Source organism: Thermobia domestica, chromosome 14 (assembly GCF_964235325.1).
Source record: "Thermobia domestica chromosome 14, izTheDome1.hap1.1, whole genome shotgun sequence".
NCBI lineage: Eukaryota > Metazoa > Arthropoda > Insecta > Zygentoma > Lepismatidae > Thermobia > Thermobia domestica.
Genome location: NC_137467.1, coordinates 113,987,678 through 114,011,654, shown reverse-complemented (window position 1 = coordinate 114,011,654; position 23,977 = coordinate 113,987,678). Strand labels below are relative to the sequence as shown.

The 23,977-nt window shown below is 34.9% G+C and overlaps 1 protein-coding gene across 1 annotated transcript; it reads left to right on the top strand.

Annotated features, from left to right (window-relative positions):
• Positions 1-23,234: 23,234 nt before the first annotated feature.
• Positions 23,235-23,759, top strand: LOC145669961 (histone-lysine N-methyltransferase SETMAR-like). Its single transcript, XM_081738303.1, has one exon. It carries the CDS (start codon positions 23,235-23,237, stop codon positions 23,757-23,759), a length of 525 nt encoding a protein of 174 aa, XP_081594429.1.
• Positions 23,760-23,977: the final 218 nt, after the last annotated feature.

Here is a 23,977-nt window from a genome sequence, read left to right as displayed (position 1 = left end):
TTACCTGGGGTTTTCAAAAAGTGGCGCAGAACTGCTGGCATCCAAACTAAAGAAGTGGGGAGCTTATTCTGAAGATCTAAAAGTGTTCGTGTTTTGAACAGGTCAGAATCTCCAAACAGTAGTTTCAGTGGAAAGTGACATATTACGTTGTAACTATGTAGGCCTAACTGGTCTTATGAGTAAACTTAACATAGACGATAATCTCAATGAATGGCGGCTATTCATAGACGCATCAAAACATTCTTCAAATATATTCTGCGTAAACTTCCACAAATTGCTGAAACTAAAATCAGGTATGAATCCTTATTGGCACTCAAATTCGCCTCCTCAATTCAACTCCTCAATGATCCTGAATTTGATGCAGTGTTAGAAAATGAAGAGAGGATTGCATGAGATTCTTTCCGAAAAGTGGTGACGAATGTTCTGGAAAACAAGCGGTCTCAGAACTATAAGAAAGTAGAGTTGCACCTAATACCTTCTACCAAGCAATATTGTGTAATGTATCACTAAAAATACATATGTTCCACTCCCACATAGATTTCTTCCCAGAAAATTGCGGAGCAGTCATTGATGAACATGGGAAACATTTCTACCAAGTTATATATATGATGGAGAAACGATATCAGGGCTACTGGAGCAACTCTGCTCTTGCCGATTGTTGTTGGAATTTCCCAATTTTACCCTAATTTCCCCTTTTCTCGTACAACACACACACACACACACACATATTATCATGATATCATTTGAAAGCCTGTTTTATTCTGAAGAGAATGACGTATAAGTCATGATACTCAAATAAATAATAGGGCCACGGTGGCTCAGTGGTGGAGCGTTCACCTCTGGTGCTTGGGGTCCCGGGTTCGATCCCAGTCCCCGCCAAGTGAACTTTGTGGTGGACAAACACCGTGTGCGTGAGTTTCCTCGGGTTTCTCCCGTTTCCTCCCACTTTCTTCATTCTACCATTTTTTCATTACTCATCATCACTGTCTCCTTTAGCCTTACCGCCATAACCGTTGGACGTAAAACTCAGATTTCATTTCATTTCAAATAAATAATACTGTTCGGACTAATTTGATTTTATAGTTATCTCACTTTCTTTCTATATGAAATTTGGTATTGTCTAGCAGAACCGAGAAATATTTTTTCCGTCACAACTATTGTAGGTATTACAATATAACTTGGCACATATATTATTTATAAACTACAGTAGTTTTAAAGGTATATTATATTTGGGTGTCTTTAGTTGGGGCCGTACCAGGGGGTACTACATTTGAACAAAGGGACTTTTGGACGGGAAATTCCAATTTTACCTTGAATTTCCTTCTTCTTATACATCATGTACACATGCGCATAGTACCATTTCCAAGCTTGGTTTATGCTGAAGTGAATGGCATATGAACCAAGATAATCAGATGAACAGAATTGAAGCAATAGCTACTTAAGTGAAAGACCAAATAGGTTTGTTGGCTATCCAATAATTACAACAAATATTAATCTTTTCGGGTTCGATTCCCAGTGAGAGGCCATTAAAATTCAAACGTGTTACGTCACGTCTTATATAACCTAAGTACAGCAATGGGATACTAAACTCCAAAAACCAACATCAGTAAACATTCATTTTGAAACATAATTGCCAATTTATAAAAGTAACACATTAAAATTAAAATACCCTTTTCCGCTCTTTCATAAATTCTCCTTCCTCTTCTTCTTTGCAATACTGTGGGACGATGATTGAAGAATACATCTAAAGTAAAATGATAGTTCGGTGACTTATCCATTGGCAGATTTGTTCATTGGCAGATTTGGTAATTGGCGGATTTGTCAATTGGCAGATTTGTCCATTTTCACAATTGGCGCATTTGGTAATTGGCAGATTTGGTAATTGGCGGATTTGTCAATTGGCAGATTTGTCCATTCTCACGATTGGCGCATTTGGTCATTTTCGCGTTTGGCGCATTTGGTAATTGGCAGATATGGTAGTTGGCAGATTTGGTAATTGGCAGATTTGTCAATTGGCTGATTTGTCCATTTTCGCAATTGGCGCATTTGGTCATTTTTGCGTTTGGCGCATTTTGTAATTGGCACATTTGGTAATTGGCAGATTTGTCCATTTTCACAATTGGCGCATTTGGTCATTTTCGCGTATGGCGCATTTGGTAATTGGCAGATTTGTCCATTGGCGGATTTGTCAAGTGGCAGATTTGTCCATTTTCACGATTGGCGCATTTGGTCATTGGCAGATTTGTCCTAGGCCCTTCTCGATGTATCTATGTTCGTGTTCCTGTTGTTCAAGGTTACTGGAAATAACTGTAAAACAAGAATAACCGAATAAAATAGAGATAAGTTACTGAGATGCTTTCGGTTAATTAGAAAAAAGAGTGGTCTGAGGCTCCAGGCTAAGGATTCGAATTACTCTTAAGACCACTTTCTCCTCCATGTTCTTGCGTATTTGTAAGTCTTTTCTTTAACTTAAATTTGAATTCTCTGGACTAAAGTATTTTATCATGACCGAAATCAATGCTTCATCGTTAATAAAATATTGGAATCCTAAACGTGTTCAATTTACTACATAAACGACTGTTTCTTGACTCTCACTTAACACAGCAATCTTAGGGCAGTAGCTTGAGCATTCGTTTCGTAACTTGGAGGTTTGCGGTTTGATTCCCTGTGAGGAAATTAAGAAAAAATATCCTTTACAATTTTGATATTTCTGACGTAAATTAACATGAAAACTAGTCAATTTTTCTCATTCTTACAAGTTAGAGTTGAAACGACTTCCTTCACAGGAGAAATACTGACAACATAACGTCACGTTCTACAATCTCGATTCGTACTCTCTGAATCCCTAGCGTGTTTAGCAAACAGTTCATGAATACATAAAGTATGAGTCATAAATATGTCTGAAACATTATTGTTTCATTGTGGAATTGTTTCTAAGTTTTTCCACTCTTATTAGAAATAAAAGTAATATTTTCGTTTGCCATTTCCAACAGGTTCCATATATCTGTTCAACCAAAATTTGTAAATAGGAACTATTCTTTTTTATATTTGTATGCATATTTTGTTAAATTATCAATATAACGCTTACATAATCCAAAGTTTCTTTACCCAAACAAAGGGCGTTACTATGTATCGTAAAGAAGACAAATTCAACTTAGTTTCTGTTAAGGCATCCGAAGATTCGATTGTCGTATTGTCCAGGAGCAGACACCTTTCTCTGCTTCTCTTTCTTCCAAAGTATCTCTTATAAGGCAATTCATCCTTATAGAGGGTCCAAAATTTTTTCATTTTTCATAACTTCAGTAAGCCTATTTGCATTTTAATAGGACGTAATATAGAGGTCTCAAATATTCAGTAATAATAATAATAATAATAATAATAATAATAATAATAATAATAATAATAATAATAATAATAATAATAATAATAATAATAATAATATAGAAGATAAGTTCCGTATGAGGACAGATCGTGATTGTTCTGCACTCTTGTTTCCTGCATATTTGTCAACAGAAGATCGCCTTTTAAAACTTATGGCAATACTCACGAATACTTTGTATTAGTGATGTATTTGCATTAGCATTTACATCTTTACGTATACATGTTTTACCATTTTGTAGATCAGTATGTTTCACTGTAGGAGACATCGTAATATACTGAATCATAATTTAACATGGATATTAGTTTAAACGTTTTATTGATATATAGACGTAATGATCTTAGTCATCGGCAGAAATATATATGTGAAATTACATTTTATTTGATACATCTTGTTTGAGATCAATAAACAAATACCTCGAATTCCTTTGCATAGGTTTAACTTTACTGCAAAAATAATGGACGGTCAGATATTATTGGTAACTCATGTGCTTGATTTGTAGTTTGTTACGTTTATTTAAAAAAAACAACACTAAATACATATGTCTCCATTTTGTTTACTTTAATGAAACACATTTTGTGTAATGAAAAACACACTTATAACTCTATCATGCGTTTCATTGTAGGATATGTGAATGGTGTCTTTTCTCATTTCGCTCATACGTATGATAATCAATAATAATCAGTTTTGATCTAGACCCTATTATCAGACTGGAAATAATTTATTTGTTGTAGTCATTAGTAAAATTGCAGTGGAACAGATATACTGTAGTTCTATTTCCTTTCGCCATTGAGCATAAAATCAATACGTATTACAAAATTTCGTATTCATCGTACTATAGAGATTAGAAAGCATCCGCTATACAAAATAGGCTAAGTTTTCCCATAACCACTAGGTTCAGCTCGAACGAATTTAATTCAATGCTTGCACTGAGTAACCATCATCAATACTAACACATACAGTATTTCATATTTGAGGTAAATGTATATTTAAATAGTTTGACACATAAGAGTCAAACTTATCCGAATTATTAACCAAACTAACTGTTTCATTTTTTGCAAAAACGTTCAGCAGTTAACGTGATTGAAAACCAAAGAACGTCTTTAAATTTCCTTGTTGAAGAATTTATTATACTTAATTTTCGTAACTTTCCTTAAGAATTTTGTTTTTAATTAATTTTTTATTTGATAAAATTGTAGTTCAAAAACTGGTTAAAAATTGTAGCTTCAATACTTTTTGTTGATAAACCTTTTAGTTTGAAATCTTTTGTTTACTAAGCAATTTTTAGTTTCATTTTTTATTTTTTTTAAACAATTTGGTTTAAATGTTTTCCAAAAAAATTATAAAAAATACGTTTGCAAAAAAGTTTAGTTTCGAAAACTTTGTGCTCTTTTCACTAAATATTTTAGTTTGAAAATTATTGTTAATCTTTTGTTCGTCATATTTACTTGTAAAAAGATATTTATACTTGTTTTAACTTCTGAAATAACTTTACCTACCTAATAAGAATGCAATGTAAGACATTATTGCGTTTGTGTCCTTATGTGTACGTGTATGTGGAAGTAACAGTTTATTGGTTGTACCTCCCGTAAAGTACTAATCCATAAAACAACATATTGTGTATTATTTATGGAGAGAGGTGACATGTATTGAAAAGTAGGAAATGAGATATCATACGGAAGATGTGAAATATATTATGTGGAGCATGAGGAAAGCTAAGTTAGTAGTCAGGTTGGTGTCTGTACAAGAAACTAGTGCTTTAAGAGAGCCGAAACTCAAAGATATGTACTGTGAAGTTAAGTATAGTTGGATCTCCCTAGTCATAATCATCTATTAAAAAATAGTTAAGCACTCATCCACTCTATTCAAATTCATATTCAAATTCAAGGAGGTTCTAGACACCGATAGAGTCCATAAGCTATGATAAAGCATTATCTCCATCCTAATGATCCATTTCTTTTATCCGCACTTTTGAGCTATCAAATTATCGGAAAACAATAATTTCCTTTCAAACTTGAAGTTTTACTTCAAGTGCAATAGTGCTTATTAAGCTTGAAGTCACACGCTGCAATCACAGAACCATTAATTCTCATTTGTTACTTTTCAACATATAAACCCACTCTCAAGAGTACAGAATAAAATGTCGTTATCATGTGATAAAGTGCACTATAAGACTTTACACATGCACCTTCTGCCGAAGAACCACAGATGTAACACTTATCTTAGAGAATGAAGATATGTGATCTGGCCCATGCGATTCCCAAAACGTAAAGTAATTTGCCTATTTGTATGTTTGTGTATGTACTGCTACGTCTGGATTCCTCATAAATGATCATAAAAGGTCATGCATACGACCAAGGTTAGTAGAAATATTAGACTATACGAGCAGTCGTTTTTCTATTTGTCAGCGAGAAGCAAGTGGGTGTTGAAGAGGACGGAGCAGGTAGAACATATCTTTTTCTTTCTTTATGTATAACATTTTTGCTATCGTGACTCTTTCCTACACATAAACTACGAATAAATAAATAAATAAGTCGACAACAAAGAGAACATTTTCTTACTGTAATTTACATTATGGGAAGATAACACTGTACATTTAAAGATCAGTTATTTATTTTTTAATGAGATAGATAGTTCTTGTATCACAATTACAGTTTAAATTAATTTATATTCAGGGTAAAAGTGAGGGAGAACAGGGGACGACGTCGTCCCCCCACTTCCACAAAATACCTACTGTATATGTAGCGTCACTCACTCTCTAAAAAAATGCAATGGGCAAAAGTAGGCACAGAGGACGGCGTGACGTCATGCGTCCCCCCTACCTGTTCAGATCGACTTTTACCGTTGTTTATATCTGAAATGTTACTATGAATGTATGTATGCAAAGTTACAGATAAATATGTGCGTTACCAGGCCAATTCCTGGACGTGGAGATAAAGCAATTTAAGTAATGCATAGCAAACCAAGCTTAATGAGTTAAGTTCTACACTCGCCGTGAATAAATTACTTTATCGTCATTGATTGGAATATCTCATTAAATGTTTAAAACAATGAGAAATAATAATAAATTAATGGTGAATTCAGTTGGGGAAGCTCTTTGATGTCCAAAGTTTTATTTTGTTGAATATGTGACATTCAGGCCTAAAGTATAAAATTTGCAAATTTATATATGGTCCAAGTGAATTTTATAAAATGTAATCACTTAGTGTTAAACATCATGTGGCTATCCAAAACAGGCTTATGCTTATTGCTGACCTTATGATTGCACTTCGAGACATTAATAGTATAAAGTCCTAAAAAAATATATTTGGTCCATATTTAAATGTTTTCTACTTTAATTAATGTTACTAACGAGTCGAGGCGAGAATTTTTTTTCTTCGATTTACCTCGTAATTTTTGTAGATGACTCTTCTCACTCGATTTTCGACAAGATTTGTTGTCTCATCTAGAAATTTTTCTAGTACATTTTATAAATTTATGTACAAAAGGATGTAGCCAGATAAGTACCCTTACACATTTTGCTGTGATATTTATACAAAAAATATCTCATATCCAAAAATAAGTTTGGCCAGACATTCAACTTCAAATTCCTTCGAATTTCGAAGTTATTGTTGAAAATTCGAAAATCAAAAAGTGTTCATATCTCGGAAACTACGTACGTTAGGGTGTGAAACAAAATATAAATATAGACTCTACTTCCTACCTTATGCAACCGAATATTCACATGAATATAACAGAAGATTGTGGATTAGGAATTACTTCATCATAAACGCCATCATCATATTGTGTATTCTGTCATTGTTGGAAAGCTACTCACCACAACTAAGGAACTTCTGTTCACTGCAGGCTTCAAATAATACATTTTTGTTTCAATACCGTAAATCTGTTAGAGTTTGCCATTATATGAAGGAGAAGCCTAACCTCTAAAATCTACCAGTATAATATTTCACAAATCAGATTCTCTATCTCTCTTCAAAAAACTTTCAGATGTGTGTTCTATTTATTTGATAGTTTATTGCATTTTCTTCCCATCCGTAATTGACACATTTTTATAAAGCACAGGAATGTTATCGTAGGAAGAAATGAATTATAAGAATTTTTTATTAATATCCTTGAAATCAAGTTGGTTCCTCTGTAATAAAATACAAACGAACTAGAACCAAGATGAACTGGAAGAAATCACTGAAGAAGATTCTCCTATACTTTCGTGGATAGTAAATTTTCTATCATATGCCTTACTTTGTTTGTCCCAGAGGAAAAAGGAAGAATAAAAGACATTTTGCGCCTCATTTACCTGTGATTATAAGAAAACCGTATTTCAGAAAGGAATTTTTAGAACGCTTTACTTAAAACTCATTAGAGCATAAAGCATCAAATGGTTTCTTCAGTTGACTTTAAGAAATACTGAAGGGAAAATTCACATGGTTTGGAACCTACACCACTTGTTTTGGAATTAAATTAATGTTTGTTACCTAATAGTTTACCACATTATCTTTCACCAAAATGTCATGTTCATAACTACTCGTTACGTGGACACAGTGTGTAAGTAGTCAGCGTTTTCAAATTTGAAAGAAGGTAATCGAGATTTAATTCTAGATGGAAGATCATAAGGTCTAGTTTACATCCTATAAACGTAAGGCGAAAATACCCACCGATTACGTGTTATAGGCTGCTGAAAACATAAAAAAATGAATTCTAAAGGTCCATAGCTCCAAAACTGTGGGACCTACCTTGGTCAGGTCAAGACATCACTTAGGAACTAGTATCTGCTCTATCCAAAAATACATGTTTTACACTCCTAAGGTACTCACGAAACAATTTTTATGGAGATAGTTGGAGGCCGGTAGTCAAACTCCCTCTATAAAAATTGTTGTGGAAACACCTCAGGATTCTGAAACACTCATTTTTGGATAGGGCACATACTACTTCCTAAGTGAAGTCTTGACCCGACCAAAGTAGGTCCCATAGTTTTGGAGCTATGAACTTTCAAAATTCATTTTTTTTTTCATGGTTTCGGAAGCCTATAGCACGTAAATGCTGGGGTTTGCGCCCTATGTATTGGAATTTTGTTTGTTTTGCTCTCAGGAATCACTCCTCTGCCTTTGTACACTCCGCATCAAAAAATTGCGACAGCTAACGCCGTGCAATTAGGCCACCCAACATACACCTTCTTATCTCATAATCATATCAGGTAAAGAGACCCCCTCTCTCTCCTCCTTTCTTCTTTTCCATACTAAAATTAGCTAACAACATTAGTGCAATTCTGATTTCAAACTACACATGTATTAGTTTCGATAAAATGAAATAACAAAACCGAGACGAAACAAGATTCATAAGTTAATGTAGGGAAAAACTGAAACACACACAATGAAATGTTGAAACCAATGGATGTCTATTACAGAGAGACTCAAAAATGAAACAGAGAGAGAGAGAAAAATAGAAGAAAATATAAAAGGGAGAACAGATAAAACTGTGGAATTCAAACATAGTAAGAAAAGAACCTAACATTATAAAGTTCCGTTTCCAGAAATCCAACAGTCATATAAAAATAACGTTTGTTTTCACATATCTTTTCAGAACTATTCGAATATATACAGGATGGTTTAAACATTCATTATGCCACTTCCATAATGGATAGCATACTCAATTTCTAGTAGAACTCTATATCTCCGAGACACATCAAAGATAATGTCAAAAGTTTAACACACATGTTTTGTTTCCTCGTGGTTCGGTTGCAAATTCGGTAGTGTTCATTGGACGTACAGATACAAAAAACATTCTAATGTACCCAGTAATAACCTTGGTCATATCCTCCATTTCAGACTACTAGGAGCTCCTCACTGGCTAAGCGGTTAGCGTACGCGCCTTTGGCGTGGGAGACCCGGGTTCGATTCCCTGCGGGAGCTCATGTGGTTCGGATTCCACGTTAATCAGTAGGTCCACGTCCCATATAGCCTCGCTGCTGAAAAGGACGCTAAACTAAAATCAACTCAACTCAATTTCAGACTACTAATGCAAACTGAACAAACAAACAAAAAAAGAAAGAAAGAAAGAAAGAGAAATTTGAAGAATGCTATTTTACTCATAAATTTCTATCAGAAATATCCTATATTAAAAGCCCAAACTGTATCGTAATGAAAAGTTACAAAAGTTCGAAATCAAAAGTTTATGTTTCTGATAGAAGTAGCATGTTTCAAATTTCAACGTGAATAACAGACAATGAATTATAGGATGGAAACAAATTTTGTGTCGACCTAGTATAAATAAAATTCTGTTTTCAAATAACCAAAGAGGTTACAATTTTCTAGTTTTTCCGAAGATTTATCTGTCCCGAATATCCAGCATTGATTTCACCTCTTCAAGATATAACGTAATTTGCACGGATAGAATGAACATGCTAGGAGCTCAAACGGATCACCGTGTCAGTCGGATGATGTAGACCACCACTGGGTCTAGGATTCAAATCCGTAGTGACCCGGTAATTCTACTGAGAATCGGCAACCCAGAGGACAAAAGAGAGATATAGCTTATTTCCGTGTGTTTAAACAGTATTTCTGTTGAAGATGACCAGGACTGGGGATGTTATCCCTAGACCATGAAAAACACGACCCTGAGGTTCCCAGTTAATTAGATTCTCCAGACCTGGTATATCGCGCTCTTGCTCCGTTTTAACTTTGGAACATAAAGTGCGTGTGTGCGTGAGAGAAAGAGAGAGAGAGAGAGTGGGAGAAGTGAAAGATGTAAAGACAGGATAGGGTAGCGTCAAGGAAGAGAGAGGGAGGTGACGAATATAAGTAGGAAATATACTTATCATTGCAGCGTATGATGTAGAACGCACACACTGTTTACTCAAATTATCGCCAGAGATGTTTTCTAAGTTCTCCATCAGAAGATAAATCTCTGTTTGCAGTTATTATTTTATGCGAAAAATCATAGTAGCTGATGGGGAATCGAACCAAGATTTTCCATTTGGAAGTCTAGCACGCTACTACTACACCACGGATTGCTTTAGTCAAACTTTGTTTAACAAATGGTGTAATGTTTCTTTCTGAGAACGGTAACACGAAAAGTGTATACTGCAGATCAATGTCTCTGGAATATCCTAGTAATTCCTTTGCCCTTTACCAACCAACATTCGTAAATATTTTATATCATGATACAGGTGTCTGCTTCCACATTCTTATCTATTGTTTCTCCAGTATGATAAGTCGATTCTTCACAATCACTTTGTAAAAAATTAACTTTTGGGTGAACAGGATTTGAACCTATGTTAGAAAGCTGTATTATTCATAAGGCCATTACGTTACCCCTACACTATCGGGCCACTTAAAATTACAAGCCAAATATTACTTAGTCTAGCCCTGATCTTTGTAACGAATCAAAGTGCACAAAGAAATTCATTTATTCTTCGGCGTAGAGAAAAATTAATGCCCACTAATAAAGGAAAACCATACGATCCAGGAAAAATTATAAAAATAAAACGTGTTTTGCAGTAATTTCGCCGTGCAAGTTTAAAAGTACTCAAATCATAATAATAATAATAATAATAATAATAATAATAATAATAATAATAATAATAATAATAATAATTAATGTTCACATTCACAATAGTTGTATATTATTATTATTGTTATTATTATTATTATTATTATTATTATTATTATTATTATTATTATTATTATTATTATTACCAATTACCCGCTTCGTTGGGCTAAATTGAGAGAAAATAGTAATATGTTCCGTTACTCAGTCACTGTTTAGTATTACTAATGCGCTCTTTGATATCGGTCATTTGCGATGCGTTTTATATATCCCCTCCCCACCCTGTTGTGGGGCGCGGCATCTGCAGTGTCATTGTTCATCTCAGCGAGCCGGAAAACTATGAACTCGACACTGATATTGGTTATTTCGATCACTTTTTTTGTCTCTTCCCCTACTGCAAGTTGCGAGGCTGAATTTGGATTTAAACAGCATCAGATGTGTAACTGTTAATCTCAGCGAGTCCAAAAATTATAGATTCGCCATTAATACCGGTCATTTTTCGTTCTTTTTTATATGTTGCATCCCCTCCCATCTTTTAATTTACACCGTCAAAGTGATATGACAGAAATCATCTCAGGTTCGAACTTCATCAAGGTTGAAAATTTGATCGAGATTGGTTTGGTGGTTCAAGAGTCATTAAGTTTTATTTATTTTCATATATCTCCCTCTCCCATTTCCCTCCCTCAGTTCTCCCGTGAAAGTGAAATTATAAAAATGATCTCAGGTCCGAACCTCACCCATGTTAAAAATTTGATCGAGATTGATCCTTTGTTTCTCTCTCTCTCTTCAACCCCCCTTTTATATCGTCAAATTAAATAGATAAATACAATCTTAGGCCCGAACGTCATCTATGTTGAAAATTTAATCGAGATCGGTCGGGTAGTTCAAGAGTGATGAAATCACTTTCATTTTCATTTTTTTTAGATATATATATATCTCCGTCTCTCCGGCCCCTACGTTGCACCGTCAAACTGAAATCATAAAAGTCGTCCCAGATCTAAAACTTATCTATGTTGAAAGTTTGATAGAGATCGGTCTGGTGGTTCAACAGTTATTACGTTTTATTTATTTTTATATATCAACCCTCCTCCCCTCCTCCTTCCCCTAAGTTCTACCGTTAAAATGAAATGGTAAAAATGCTCCCCAGGCCCGAACCTTATGAATGTTGAAAATCTGATCGAAATCGATTGGATGGTCCAAGAGATTAGGAAAACATAGTTACTTTCAATTTTATAATATAGGTTATTATTATTATTATTATTATTATTATTATTATTATTATTATTATTATTATTATTATTATTATTATTATTATTATTTGCGTACTTTTGAACTTGCACGACAAAATTACTGCAAAATATGTTTTATTTCTGTACTTTTGATTGAATCTTGGATTGAATGCTTTTCTTTTATTAGTGGGAATTAATTTCTTTCTAGGCCGTCGAAAAATGAATTTCGTTCTGCACTTTGGTGCAAATAACGTTACAGGAAGAAGACGTTTCGTTCCAAGATCAGGACTAAACTAAATAATATTTGGCTTGTAATTTCTGGTGGCCCGATAATGTAGGGGTAACGTAATGGTCTTATGAATAATACAGCTACCTAACATGGGTCCAAAACCTGTTCACCCAAAAGTTAATTTTTTACAAAGTGATTTTGAAGAATTGACTTATCATACTGGAGAAACAGCACATAAGAATGTGGAAACAATCACCTGTATCATGATAGAGACGATTTACGAATGTTGGTTTGGAAAGGGCAAAGTAATTAGCAGGACACTCCATAGACATCACTAATCTGCAGTATACACTTTTCGTATTATTGTTCTCAGAAAGGAACACTACACTATTTGCTAAACAAAATCTGGCTAAAGCAATCCGTGGTATAGTAGTAGCGTGCTAGACTTCCAAATGGAAAATCTTGGTTCGATTCCCCATCAGCTAGTATGACATTTTCACATAAAATAATGCCTGCAAACAGAGATTTATCATCTAATGGAGAACTTACAAGGTATCACTGGTGATATTTCGAGTAAACAGTGTGTGCGTTCTACATTATACACTGCAATGATAAGTATGTTTCATATTTATATTCGTCCCCCCTCTCTCTTTCTTGACGTCCCTATCCTATCTTTCCATCTTTCACTTCTCCCCTCTCTCTCACGTACACACGCACTTTATGTTCCAAAGTTAAAACGGAGCAAGACCTCGATATATCAGATCTGGAGAATCTAATTAACTGGGAACTTCGGGGTCGTGTGTTTCATGCTCTGAGGATAACATCCCCAGTCCTGGTCATCTTCAACAGAAATACTGTTTAAATGCACGGAAATAAGTTAAATTTCTTTTTTTCCTCTGAGTTACTGATTCTCAGTAGAATTACCGAGTCACAACCGATTTGAATCCTCGACCCAGTGGTGTTCTACATCATCCGACTGACATGATGATCCGTGTTCATTCTATCCGTGCAAATTACGTTAGATCTTGAAGAAATGAAATCAATGCTGGATATTCGGGACAGATAAATCTTCGGAAAAGACTAGAAAATGGTAACCTCTTTGGTTATTTGAAAACAGAGTTTTATTTATACTAGGTCGACACAAAATTTGTTTTCATAGGGAGGTGCATAAAGTACAAATTGTCCACTTAGTCCGAGGTGGAAACAATGGGAGAAGCAAGCGTTTGTAGCATGTGCACATACCTCTCCGCATTCATTGTTTCACGAATAATATAAGGACCTATAAGAATGTCATCACAAGTACCACACCACACAGTCAGCGAAGGACTGCAATTTTTAAATTATATTCCTGACCGTTGTAACTAGGGACCCAATAATGGCAGTTATAGCGATTTATAAACTCACCCACATGTAACACTGCTTCGTCTTACCACAGAATGTTACTCAGAATATCTGGTTCTTCTTCCATTCATTGAAATCTGGATTCAGCAAACACCATCCTAACGTCATAGTCTTCCGTGACAACACTGAGAAAAAAATTGTAGGTGGCGTACTTAAAAAGATACATTCGTAATTCCTGTAGTTTTTGGACTTAACGTACAGCAGACGTATAACTGAAAACGCATGTTTTATAATACTTTCTATATAAATGATTCATCTATACGTACTTTCTGTATGAAACAATCTAGGCGGTCAGAATCTCACATACAAATGGACGTATATAACATATAGCTGACAAAGGTAACATAAGTATATGCATGTGATATACAGAAAACTGTTAGATGTCAGACATCCTGCAACAGCATGATGTAACATCTAAGGGAAGTGCCTATGTAGCATACGGATAACGTATACTCCGTACTGATTTCTACAGTAAGCAAGAGGATACCGTATATTTGTACAATATACCGCTGTCCAGAGAACGGATTTTTCTCTGTGAATGTCTGAACAAAATATGGTTTCCATTATCTTCAGCCGATCTCTTTCATTAGCCGCTGGACCAAATCATACGATAAACCTAATTTTTTATGATATTGTTTCAGGGACTTTGCGCAAACACCGCATCAGCGTTGGCTTTAGCCTCTTCAGTGACAATTCTCTTTGGAGGCGCAGCATTCTTTTGATAAGTAACGGAACCCGTACGCAACAAATTCGCATGCAGTCTCTTTATTGTTTTCATGTCCAGAGTCGTGTGTCTCCCCACCATACTTACATTCTCGCTGCAATCTGAGCACAGTCAGCAACATTCAATCTCTGCGCCAACTTAACTTAATTACTTGTTAGACCTGCAACAAACAACAATAGCGTAGCAATTACACAGTGGCACGTAATGTCATAGAATAGAGCATAATATAACGGTAGAGTTATTTATATTATATCGTTTCTGATAAAATAGCAGTAAAATAAAAATAGGGAATAGTATTAAATCTCCCAAATTACATTGTTTGTGATAAAATAGGAGTAAGATAAAAATAGGGACATAGTAGTGGATCACCCGGTACAGTATATCGTTATATCAAGGAGAACTAATTTATGGTAGTGATCCTTTTAGTTTCAAACTTATCTAGAGAGAGAGAGAGATCAAACATGCTTATATTTATGATCCAGTTTACGAAATTCGGCGTTGGTTGAGATTGTCAATAGCATACAACAGTTATACTAGGCGTATTTACATTAGAAATAGTATTTTATTCTGTCATAATAAAATCATAGTTAATGTAAGGAGTTCACAGTGTATAAGTACAGTAGATAGTTTATTTATCAGCAATAAAACATTGCAGGATTTTAATTAGTTTTTGCTTTTCTTTCTTTGTATTAGTAATTTCAGAAACATGTCCTAACCTAAAACTCTAGTTCTTTTAAAATATATATATATATATATATATATATATAGGAGGAAAAAGCAGATCCGGTTAGAAGCAACGATGTGTGAAATCGTAACAAGCAAAGTAGTGGGAGGGATGAAGTACGCAAATATATATATATATATATATATATATATATATATATATATATATATATATATATATATATAACTACGCAAATATATATAAAACTACGCACTGGAATGTGTCGATATACAGAGTTTATATATTTGCACATCTTTTCTTATTGAACTATACCAGAGTGAGTTACCGCTAAACATGAGTTTAATTATAATTAGTTTGCAAAATTTCAATAGTAGTGTCAGTTTTTACCCACGCCAGCAAATTACTAATGGTGAAGAACGGGCAGCATCCTCCATAGTGTCTACACGGGCTGTTGGGTCTGGGATAGGTACTGAGTGTCTAATGTATACGTAGTTTCTCAGCACGAAATCTTGAGGTTACAATACTAAAAAGTAAGAAAATGAAAATAATTCATAGTAAGTGGACGTTATTATTATACCACCTTTATTACGGTAATGTGATTTATTCGTGTCCGTACTTCGTACTAACCTAACCTCTTCGGTTGCCTATACAATCCACAAAGCAAGTAAGACGCAAATACACGCAACATTTGCAAATTTCTATGAGTAAATCAAAATATTCCTTTTAGTGGTGCAATAATTGAAGAAAACATATACAATAAACGATTATTATAAAATTAAAATAAATATCCTATTAACCCTGAAAATATGTTAAATCGCGAATTTTGTTAAGGTTATAATTTAATAAGATCTCGAATTCATAAGTCTGTTAAATTAACCCGTGTAAAGTCAGATCAACCACCAACACTAAAACGACCGGAACATTTCAAAATAATGGGCTATTTATGGGCTAATTAGTTGTTCTAATCCCATTTTTTGGGCTCCTACTGTTTAGCGGGAAATCGGAATCAAAATGGGCGAGTCTAGCTTGACATCAAGCTAGAACCCCAATACGGTTACAATGGTCCGATCGAAAAATTCAGTCAGAATTATGGGCTATTTATGGACTAATTAGTTGCCCTAATCCCAATTTTTGGACTCCCACCGTTTAGCGGGAAATCAGAATCAAAGTGGGCGAGTGTAGCCTGACACTAAGCTAGAACTCCCATAAGGTTAGGAAGCTCGAATCAAAAACATACAAACGCAAGAATTATGGGCTATTTATTGGCTAATTGGTGCTCTAATACCGATTTTTGGACTGCTACCGTTTAGCAGAAATTCTTTACCAAATTCTGGGATTTGGCTTAACTTCTAGGTATGAACCTAGGGCTATAATACTCCAATTAAAAGAATTCAAATGTCGGAATTATGGGTTATTTGTGTGCTAATTAGTTGCTCTAATGTCGATTTTTGTTATTCTATCATTAGAAAGAAATCCCTTTTGGTAATACTGGATGCTACTATAACAAAAGGAGATTTCCGTTTTATTCCCTTTGCAATAATCGGCGATAATACGTTTCCAACATTGGGGGGAGGACGGGTAAGGCCGTTCTCATATTTTGTTTTAAGAAAATGTTCAAAATATTTATGAAGTTGAACAACAGTACTGTGGAGGATCATGGGAGCAGAGTTGTCTTCAACATTGGGAGGCGGGCAGATTTGAGCTTTATTCTGGAGGATATTAATTTCATCTCATTTCCCTTTGTGGCAATCGGACACAAATCGTCACATTTCTCCCAAAAATTCAGATTTCAAACCGGATTATTAGGAGAACAGTCGCTTAGTTTCAAGATAGGAGGGGACATGTCCCCATCATCCTCCCGTGCCATTAGCGCCAGTGCTCGTAATACACACATTGTCAACAGATGTAGACACGAAGCGTCAAGAACATTTTTAAAACAACGACTGTGGTAACCATATTATAACTCATGATATAAAAATATTTACGAAATAGATTACATTTTCTTGGTAGTTAAAATGGAATATTGAAAAATTTTAAAACTGATTTGAATTTTTCTATTGTTTTAATTCATTATAAACATATGGTGAGTTAACATTTTACTTGTAGCTGCAAGTGGCTATTTTATTGGTTCAAGCAAAAAACATAAAAGTTGACTCCAGGGGAATAGAACCCGAGACCCTTGCCACACGTGAGTCAGAAATGCTACTGATTGTGCCACGCAGTCACTTGATAAATTTGCGCAACGTACGACAAAAGCGGCGAGTCGAAAACTTTAACAAGCTTTTTCTCTGCTCTATTAGGCCATTCCGCTCTACCAGTTTGTAATATGAACACTGAAAATGTGCACTATCATCTTGCAAAAAATGGCCGCCCCGAGGTTCATTTACCAAATTCTGCTTTCTCCTTGTCAGTAACTTGTCTCTATTTTCTATTCGGTATACACTTTCTAGTTATTTTCAGTAACGTTGAACGACAGGGACACGAACACAAAAATATTGAGGACAGTTAAAATTCCAAATTTTCTCCCAGCGGGAATCGGACCCGGAACCCCGTACAAAGACACACATGCTAGTCACTATACCGGCGGGGAGAGCAAATGAAATGTATTATGTAGTGTCTGAAGTTTATGTCACCCTCATGTAATATGTTTATTGATCGTATGTTTATGTTTACCGTATTAGTTACTCTGAGGAATGATGTAAGTTATTGATATAGTTTCTATTACATATTGCCCATAAATATTATATAAATTATCAGAATTATTCATGATTAGTCATGGAAAGTCACTGTTGCATGCATAATAAAAAAAACTAGTATACTGTTAGTATATATATATACTAACAGTATACAAGGTATATATATATATATATATATATATATATATATATATATATATATATATATATATATAACGCATCAGATGAAATGTGTGGGAGACCCAGATTCGACTCCCGGTGGAAGACCATGTGTTTCGGATTCCACGTTAATCAGCAGGTACAAGTCTCACATAGCCTCGCTGCTGAAACGGACGTTAAAATCAAAATCAACTCAAGTAAAGTTAAAAGAATGAGAAAGTTTTCAAATGTTTTGGCGTATGCATTTCTATGTTAAATAAAGCTACATAAATGATAATGGAAACATCGTTAGAAATACAGTTTCCAATAGAGGAAACATCGACGAAGATTTGTCTCAATATAAATATACCTATTGAACATAGTTGAATAGTTGAAGTGGCGTAATGCAGAAATGTTATTTTATCGCGTGTGAACTTGAAGCTTCTGGCATTGGGATTTCCATCCATTTTCATCCAACTCGGCCCAACACTTAGGTTACACTGTTCATATTCTTTTTTCATTGTATCTAAAGTAGGCTAATCTTAAATTCCCATTACCGATTCGGGTTTTCTAACGAGAACTATTACGTTGCAATTTTTTTGAAGGTAAAATCCTGACTTAATTAGTATTTAAGGACTTTGCAGCACTATGTGCATTAAAATTAAAACGGAAATATTGTGAAAGCTCGATTTCAAACTTCATGTCTAGCTTGATTCCAATACTTGTGCTATCATTTCTTTGTTTAGCCAGTGTTTGTAGGATCCGACAGTTGCTGTGGATTTCTATGCTTCTTTCTATATATATCATCTTTATTTCCCACAATTTTTGCATAAAATTTTACACAAATATTAGCTTCTAACTTCTTTCGTCCCATGAACAGATAAAGAAAAAGTAATATATTACGAAAACAAAGTTATTGGGTAAAAATGTAAGTTACAGTATCCACGCCATTTTTCTGAACATGGTGGTACTCGTATGTGGCGAGAAACTGATAACTCCAATTAACCAGAACTGGGTATTTAGCTCCTATTAGTAGGGTCGGGCGTGATTTAAAAACATGCTTCTGAACACTGGTGCATTTGTCAACGTTTTACTTTCAAGGCCTCCATTTCCCTTTTTCATTTGTTTCTGTTTACTTACCTTAAATGAGTAGCTCTAACTGAAAAAATAAAACTTGTGTCATTTTTGTGTATTGATATTTGTAATTGAAATAACAGCAATACAACATATACTACTACTTGACCTTCGAGACACACAGCCTATGTGTTTTTAGATTAGCTAACTACTCGAAAAATACATTTTTGAATTACTGTAATATATAAATTATTATATGAAAAACTTAATTCAAATATGTGTGCCTAATCATGACGGCCAAATGGCAGTCAAATGAAATGAAGTTGGTGTATAATTAGGCCTTAACCCAAACTGGGATATTATCATATTGGTTTCATTATAATAATTTCCTAACGGATAGTGGGGATACGAATTTTTGTGAAAAAAAAATTAATAGCTGACAAGCCGTTCAACTTACGGAGCTGAAATTCAGTCCATTAACTCTTTATTGAAAATGAGCAGAACCTCTTCTATCATTTTTAAACTTCTCCTTTATGAGTGGGGGCGGCACTTTCTGCATATGGTTACTTGACAGTGGGTTAGTTTGTAAAAATAATCGAAAACGATCGGTATTACTCGTAGTTGAGAAATAAACAATACAGTGCTTCGTACCATATATCCATATATGCTTAACCACCCGCGTTCTACTATAATAATTGCTGAAGCTTGTTTATTGTATGGAGCGCTTAGAGCACATGGTAATCAATTAATAAAGTTATGAGAAAAACACACATAAAATTTGTAATGTAAGCTTCTGTACGTTTGTTTATTTACCTTGATTTAGGACTTTAAAAATTTCATCCGCTTCTCCACTGAAAAGTATCGATAATTCAACAAAGAAATAAATAGACCATGATCATTGAAATTCATCGAATTTTACTCATAATAAACACTTTACCGTTTTATATCGTAATTGTCAGATCCATCGTTATTGTAACAGAGCGGAACATAGAAAGAAATATGCAAGATTGGTATTGATTTTTAGATAACGTGAGGTGATAATTTTAAAGTTGCAGTGATAAAAGTTAGATGTTTTTTTTTAACTGAAAATTGATTTATTTGCATTCTCCGGAAATGTAATTATATATCTGTACTAGTAAATCCATGAACTCTCTTTTCACGTGTTCATGTTTATTATGTTTGGAAGTAAGTAGTGTATATATAGAATTTATATAGTGAAATATCACATTATTTTTAAAATAAATTTTCGTGTTTAAAGGAAATGCCTCTTTGCCGTTGCTGGAGGCCACAGTGGCACAGTGGTCGAGGCTTTACCTCTTGTGTGTGTAATCCCTTGTTCGATCCCAGCTGGCGCCAAGTGGACTTTGCGGTTGACGAACACCGTGTGCTTGAGTTTTACCGGAGTTGTCCTCCCACTTTATTCATTCCACCATTTCATTCATTTCTTATTATCACCGTCTCCCTTAGCCTTGGTTAATAATCGTGGGACGTTAAACTAGATATTTCATTTCTTCCCCGTATCTGCAATTTTCCTACATTTGTGGAGGCTTTACTTTTCCAAGAAATATCTTTACTTTTCCAGGTAATCTCACCTATGATAAAGATATTGCATAAAGTGTAACTCTACTTTGTAGTAGTTCTTGAGAGTAGAGCAGTGGCGGCGGTTGGACGTTAAAAGTGGGGAGGAAAGACATGATATTAACAGTTGTATATCAATGTTAGATTTCCTAGTTGTTTCTAACAATGGTTGATGAAAGGTTGCATAACTAATAGGATACTATCTTTTTCACTTAAAATGCCCTATATCGCATTTCTGTTTTATTAAGTAAATTCGTAAGAGCAATACAGGTAGGTACCTAGCCCTTTATACTTTTAAACAACGAAAGTGTAAGAAGAGATTTGATTCCTTTCTCATGAATATCTTACAATTCTGTCTGGAAAATTGTGTGATCAGATTATTTAATAACAAATTCCCAAAACAAATAAATAGAAAGGATAATATTAATCATAGTAATGAATAATGATGCTTGTTTTCAGAAGTTATATTAAAAGTGGGAATTAATGAACAACTTATGCTTTAAATTCCACACATGCCATTAAATGAATGTTTTTACTCTTAGAAAATGAAATACAGTAAGTACTGCAAGCATATGCTATGACATTTAAGGAAATATGCAATTGCAATATTAATTGCTTTGAATTGCAATTAAAACGCAATTCCTGTAGCTTTCTTAACTCCACGGGAAGACAAATATCCAATACGTACTCACACAACGGCAAATATCATATGGCACCATTTTTTCCTATGAAACAGTAACACATACAAAACCTTTACCAGGGTGTCCACATTCTTGTAAATAAGTGAAAGTCAGGGAAGTAAAAATGTGTCAGGTGAAGTCAGGAAAATGGCAGATTAGTCAGGGAAAGTCAGGGCAAAATCGATTTCGGTCCATCGTTCAATTACTGAATTTATGAAATAGGGTTGATTTCTTTACTATTACTGGACGCAAAATGTAGTGTTCTCTGATATATTTGTTGAAACTAATTTTCTGCGAAAAACAAATACCTAACTGCATCCTGGCATATTTGCTCAAAACAGTAGACGCTGTTCTAAAAGGATTGCATGGTGCCAATAGGATATCTGAACAAGTGGCTGAGAACGCGAAGAAATATTATCTCCAGCTCACAGTAAAAGCTCAGACTGAAGAATTTAAAGAACACTCGAATGAATTCATAGCCAATGATAGAGATTGTATTGGACTTGATGAGTGTTTTACTTAGTCTTAGGAAATGGGAAGAACTTCGTTGACTTATGGTTAGTTATAAAATTGTGTTTTATCTTCTTTCACGGAAACGCATTTTTTGAAAGTGGTTTCACAATAAATAAAATTCTCATTATTGACAACTTACAAGAAGAATCTCGGGTGGCTCAACGGATCATATACGATTCTGTGATGAGAATATGTGGATAATCAGGATTAATAATTACAAGAGGTATGATAAATTCAGTGAGAAGTTCAATGAGACAATACCATGTGTATCTGGAAAAGAAAAGAGAAATAAATGCTGGAGACGAGAAGAGGAGAAAGAAACGGAAGATTCAGCAACTAAAAGAGTTGGAGGAAGAAGAAAAGAAAATTAAACTGCGGAGACAACAAGAAGGATATTCAGATTAATGAGAAGAAAACTATGCGAGAAAGGATGAAAACAAATTTTTAAATGTGTTGCATTTAACAACTGCACCAGCAAAAGTATGTGTGTCTGTATGTATTTTTTGTAATAATCAGTAAAATCATGTATGAACTGTTTATTACTATAGGCAATATTATAATGCTGTGTAATTGGTATTATAATGTGTAAGCATATAATGTGTTGCACACTTTCGTTTGTAACTTTACATTTTGTGCAATATGTAGGCCCAATCAATATCGGATTAATGCATATGTTTGTAAATTTAGTTTCTTTGGAAAGAAAATTGAAAAAAGAAAGAAACAGAAACGGAAGAGAACAAGGCCAACTATGGGGAGTGTGGAGGCTGGAGTTTCTTTCTTTTTTCTATATTTTTAAGTTATTCAAGGGTCAGGGAAATCTGGTCGTCATGGAAAGTCAGGGAAAAGTCAAATTATGTGATCTTTTCTCCAAATTATGTGGACACCCTGTTTACATTTCCAAATGAAATTATATAAATTAGGGCGTCTCTTCAAAAAAGTGGGGAGGGGCAACTGCCCCCTCTTGCCCCACCTAATCGCAGCCCATGGAGTATGGTAAAGACTGTGCTCCACAATCGTGTTCGGAAATTTTTTATTAAACTAATTAGAAGTGGAAAAATAAAGTGAGTAAAGTGAGTATTTTTCTGTAGCCATAGTGTAGAAAAACACAAGACCATTTCAAAGATATTATTTTGCTTATTATTTGTTCATAGTTTGAGCTATATTACGAGGCTCATCCCGAAAGTAATGCCTTCAGTTTTTCTGTGTTGACTGTGTATGTTTGTGTCAGATGTCGTTGATGTAGTGCTAATGTTTGAATCTTTCTTTTCTATTTGCAGGTGGTTTCGTTCTTCTGCGGTAGCTGGAGCCAGCATAGGAGTGTTCCAAAACAGAGTCTGATGTGGACGTGCGTATAAAACAACAATATATGATTGAATTCCCCACTGCTGAAGGAATTGCGACGATTGACATCCATCGACGCTTGGTAAAGGTTTATGGAGACGATACAATAGACGTGAGCAATGTGAGGCGAAGTGTATGGCATTTTCAAGATGGGGAAAGTGGCGTTCATGACAAGCCACAGCCCGGTCGACCCTGCACAGCTGTCACCCCTCGCAATGAAGAGCGTCTTGATCAATTCGTCTGTGGTGACCACCGGATAAAGACCAGCGAATTGTGTTCACAGCTGAATGTCGGCTGTAATGCCCTGGGGAAAATGCTGAAACATCTTGGTTGTCGCAAAACTTGTGCGCGATGGTTGCCCCAAATGCTTACAGAAGATCGCAAAACGCAGCGAATGGCAATGAGTCGGGACCTGCTGGACCAATACGAAGCTGAAGGGGGCAAATTTCTGGATACTATCATCACCGGAGATGAGACGTTGTGTCATCGCTACGAGCCGGAATCCAAAAAACAGTCCATGGAATTGCGACATACGAATTCTCCCTCATAGAAGAAATTCAAGACACAGCCGTCTGCAGGCAAAGTGATGTTCACAATCTTCTGGGATAGCCAGGATGTGATTCTTGTGAATGTCCTGCAGCCTGGAGCAACTGTCACTTCAAAACACTACAAGACGACACTGACGAAGCTGAAATCCTGAGTTTCGAGTGTAAGGCCAGAGAAGAAGACGAACTTTTACTTGCAACATGATAACGCCAAGCCCCACAG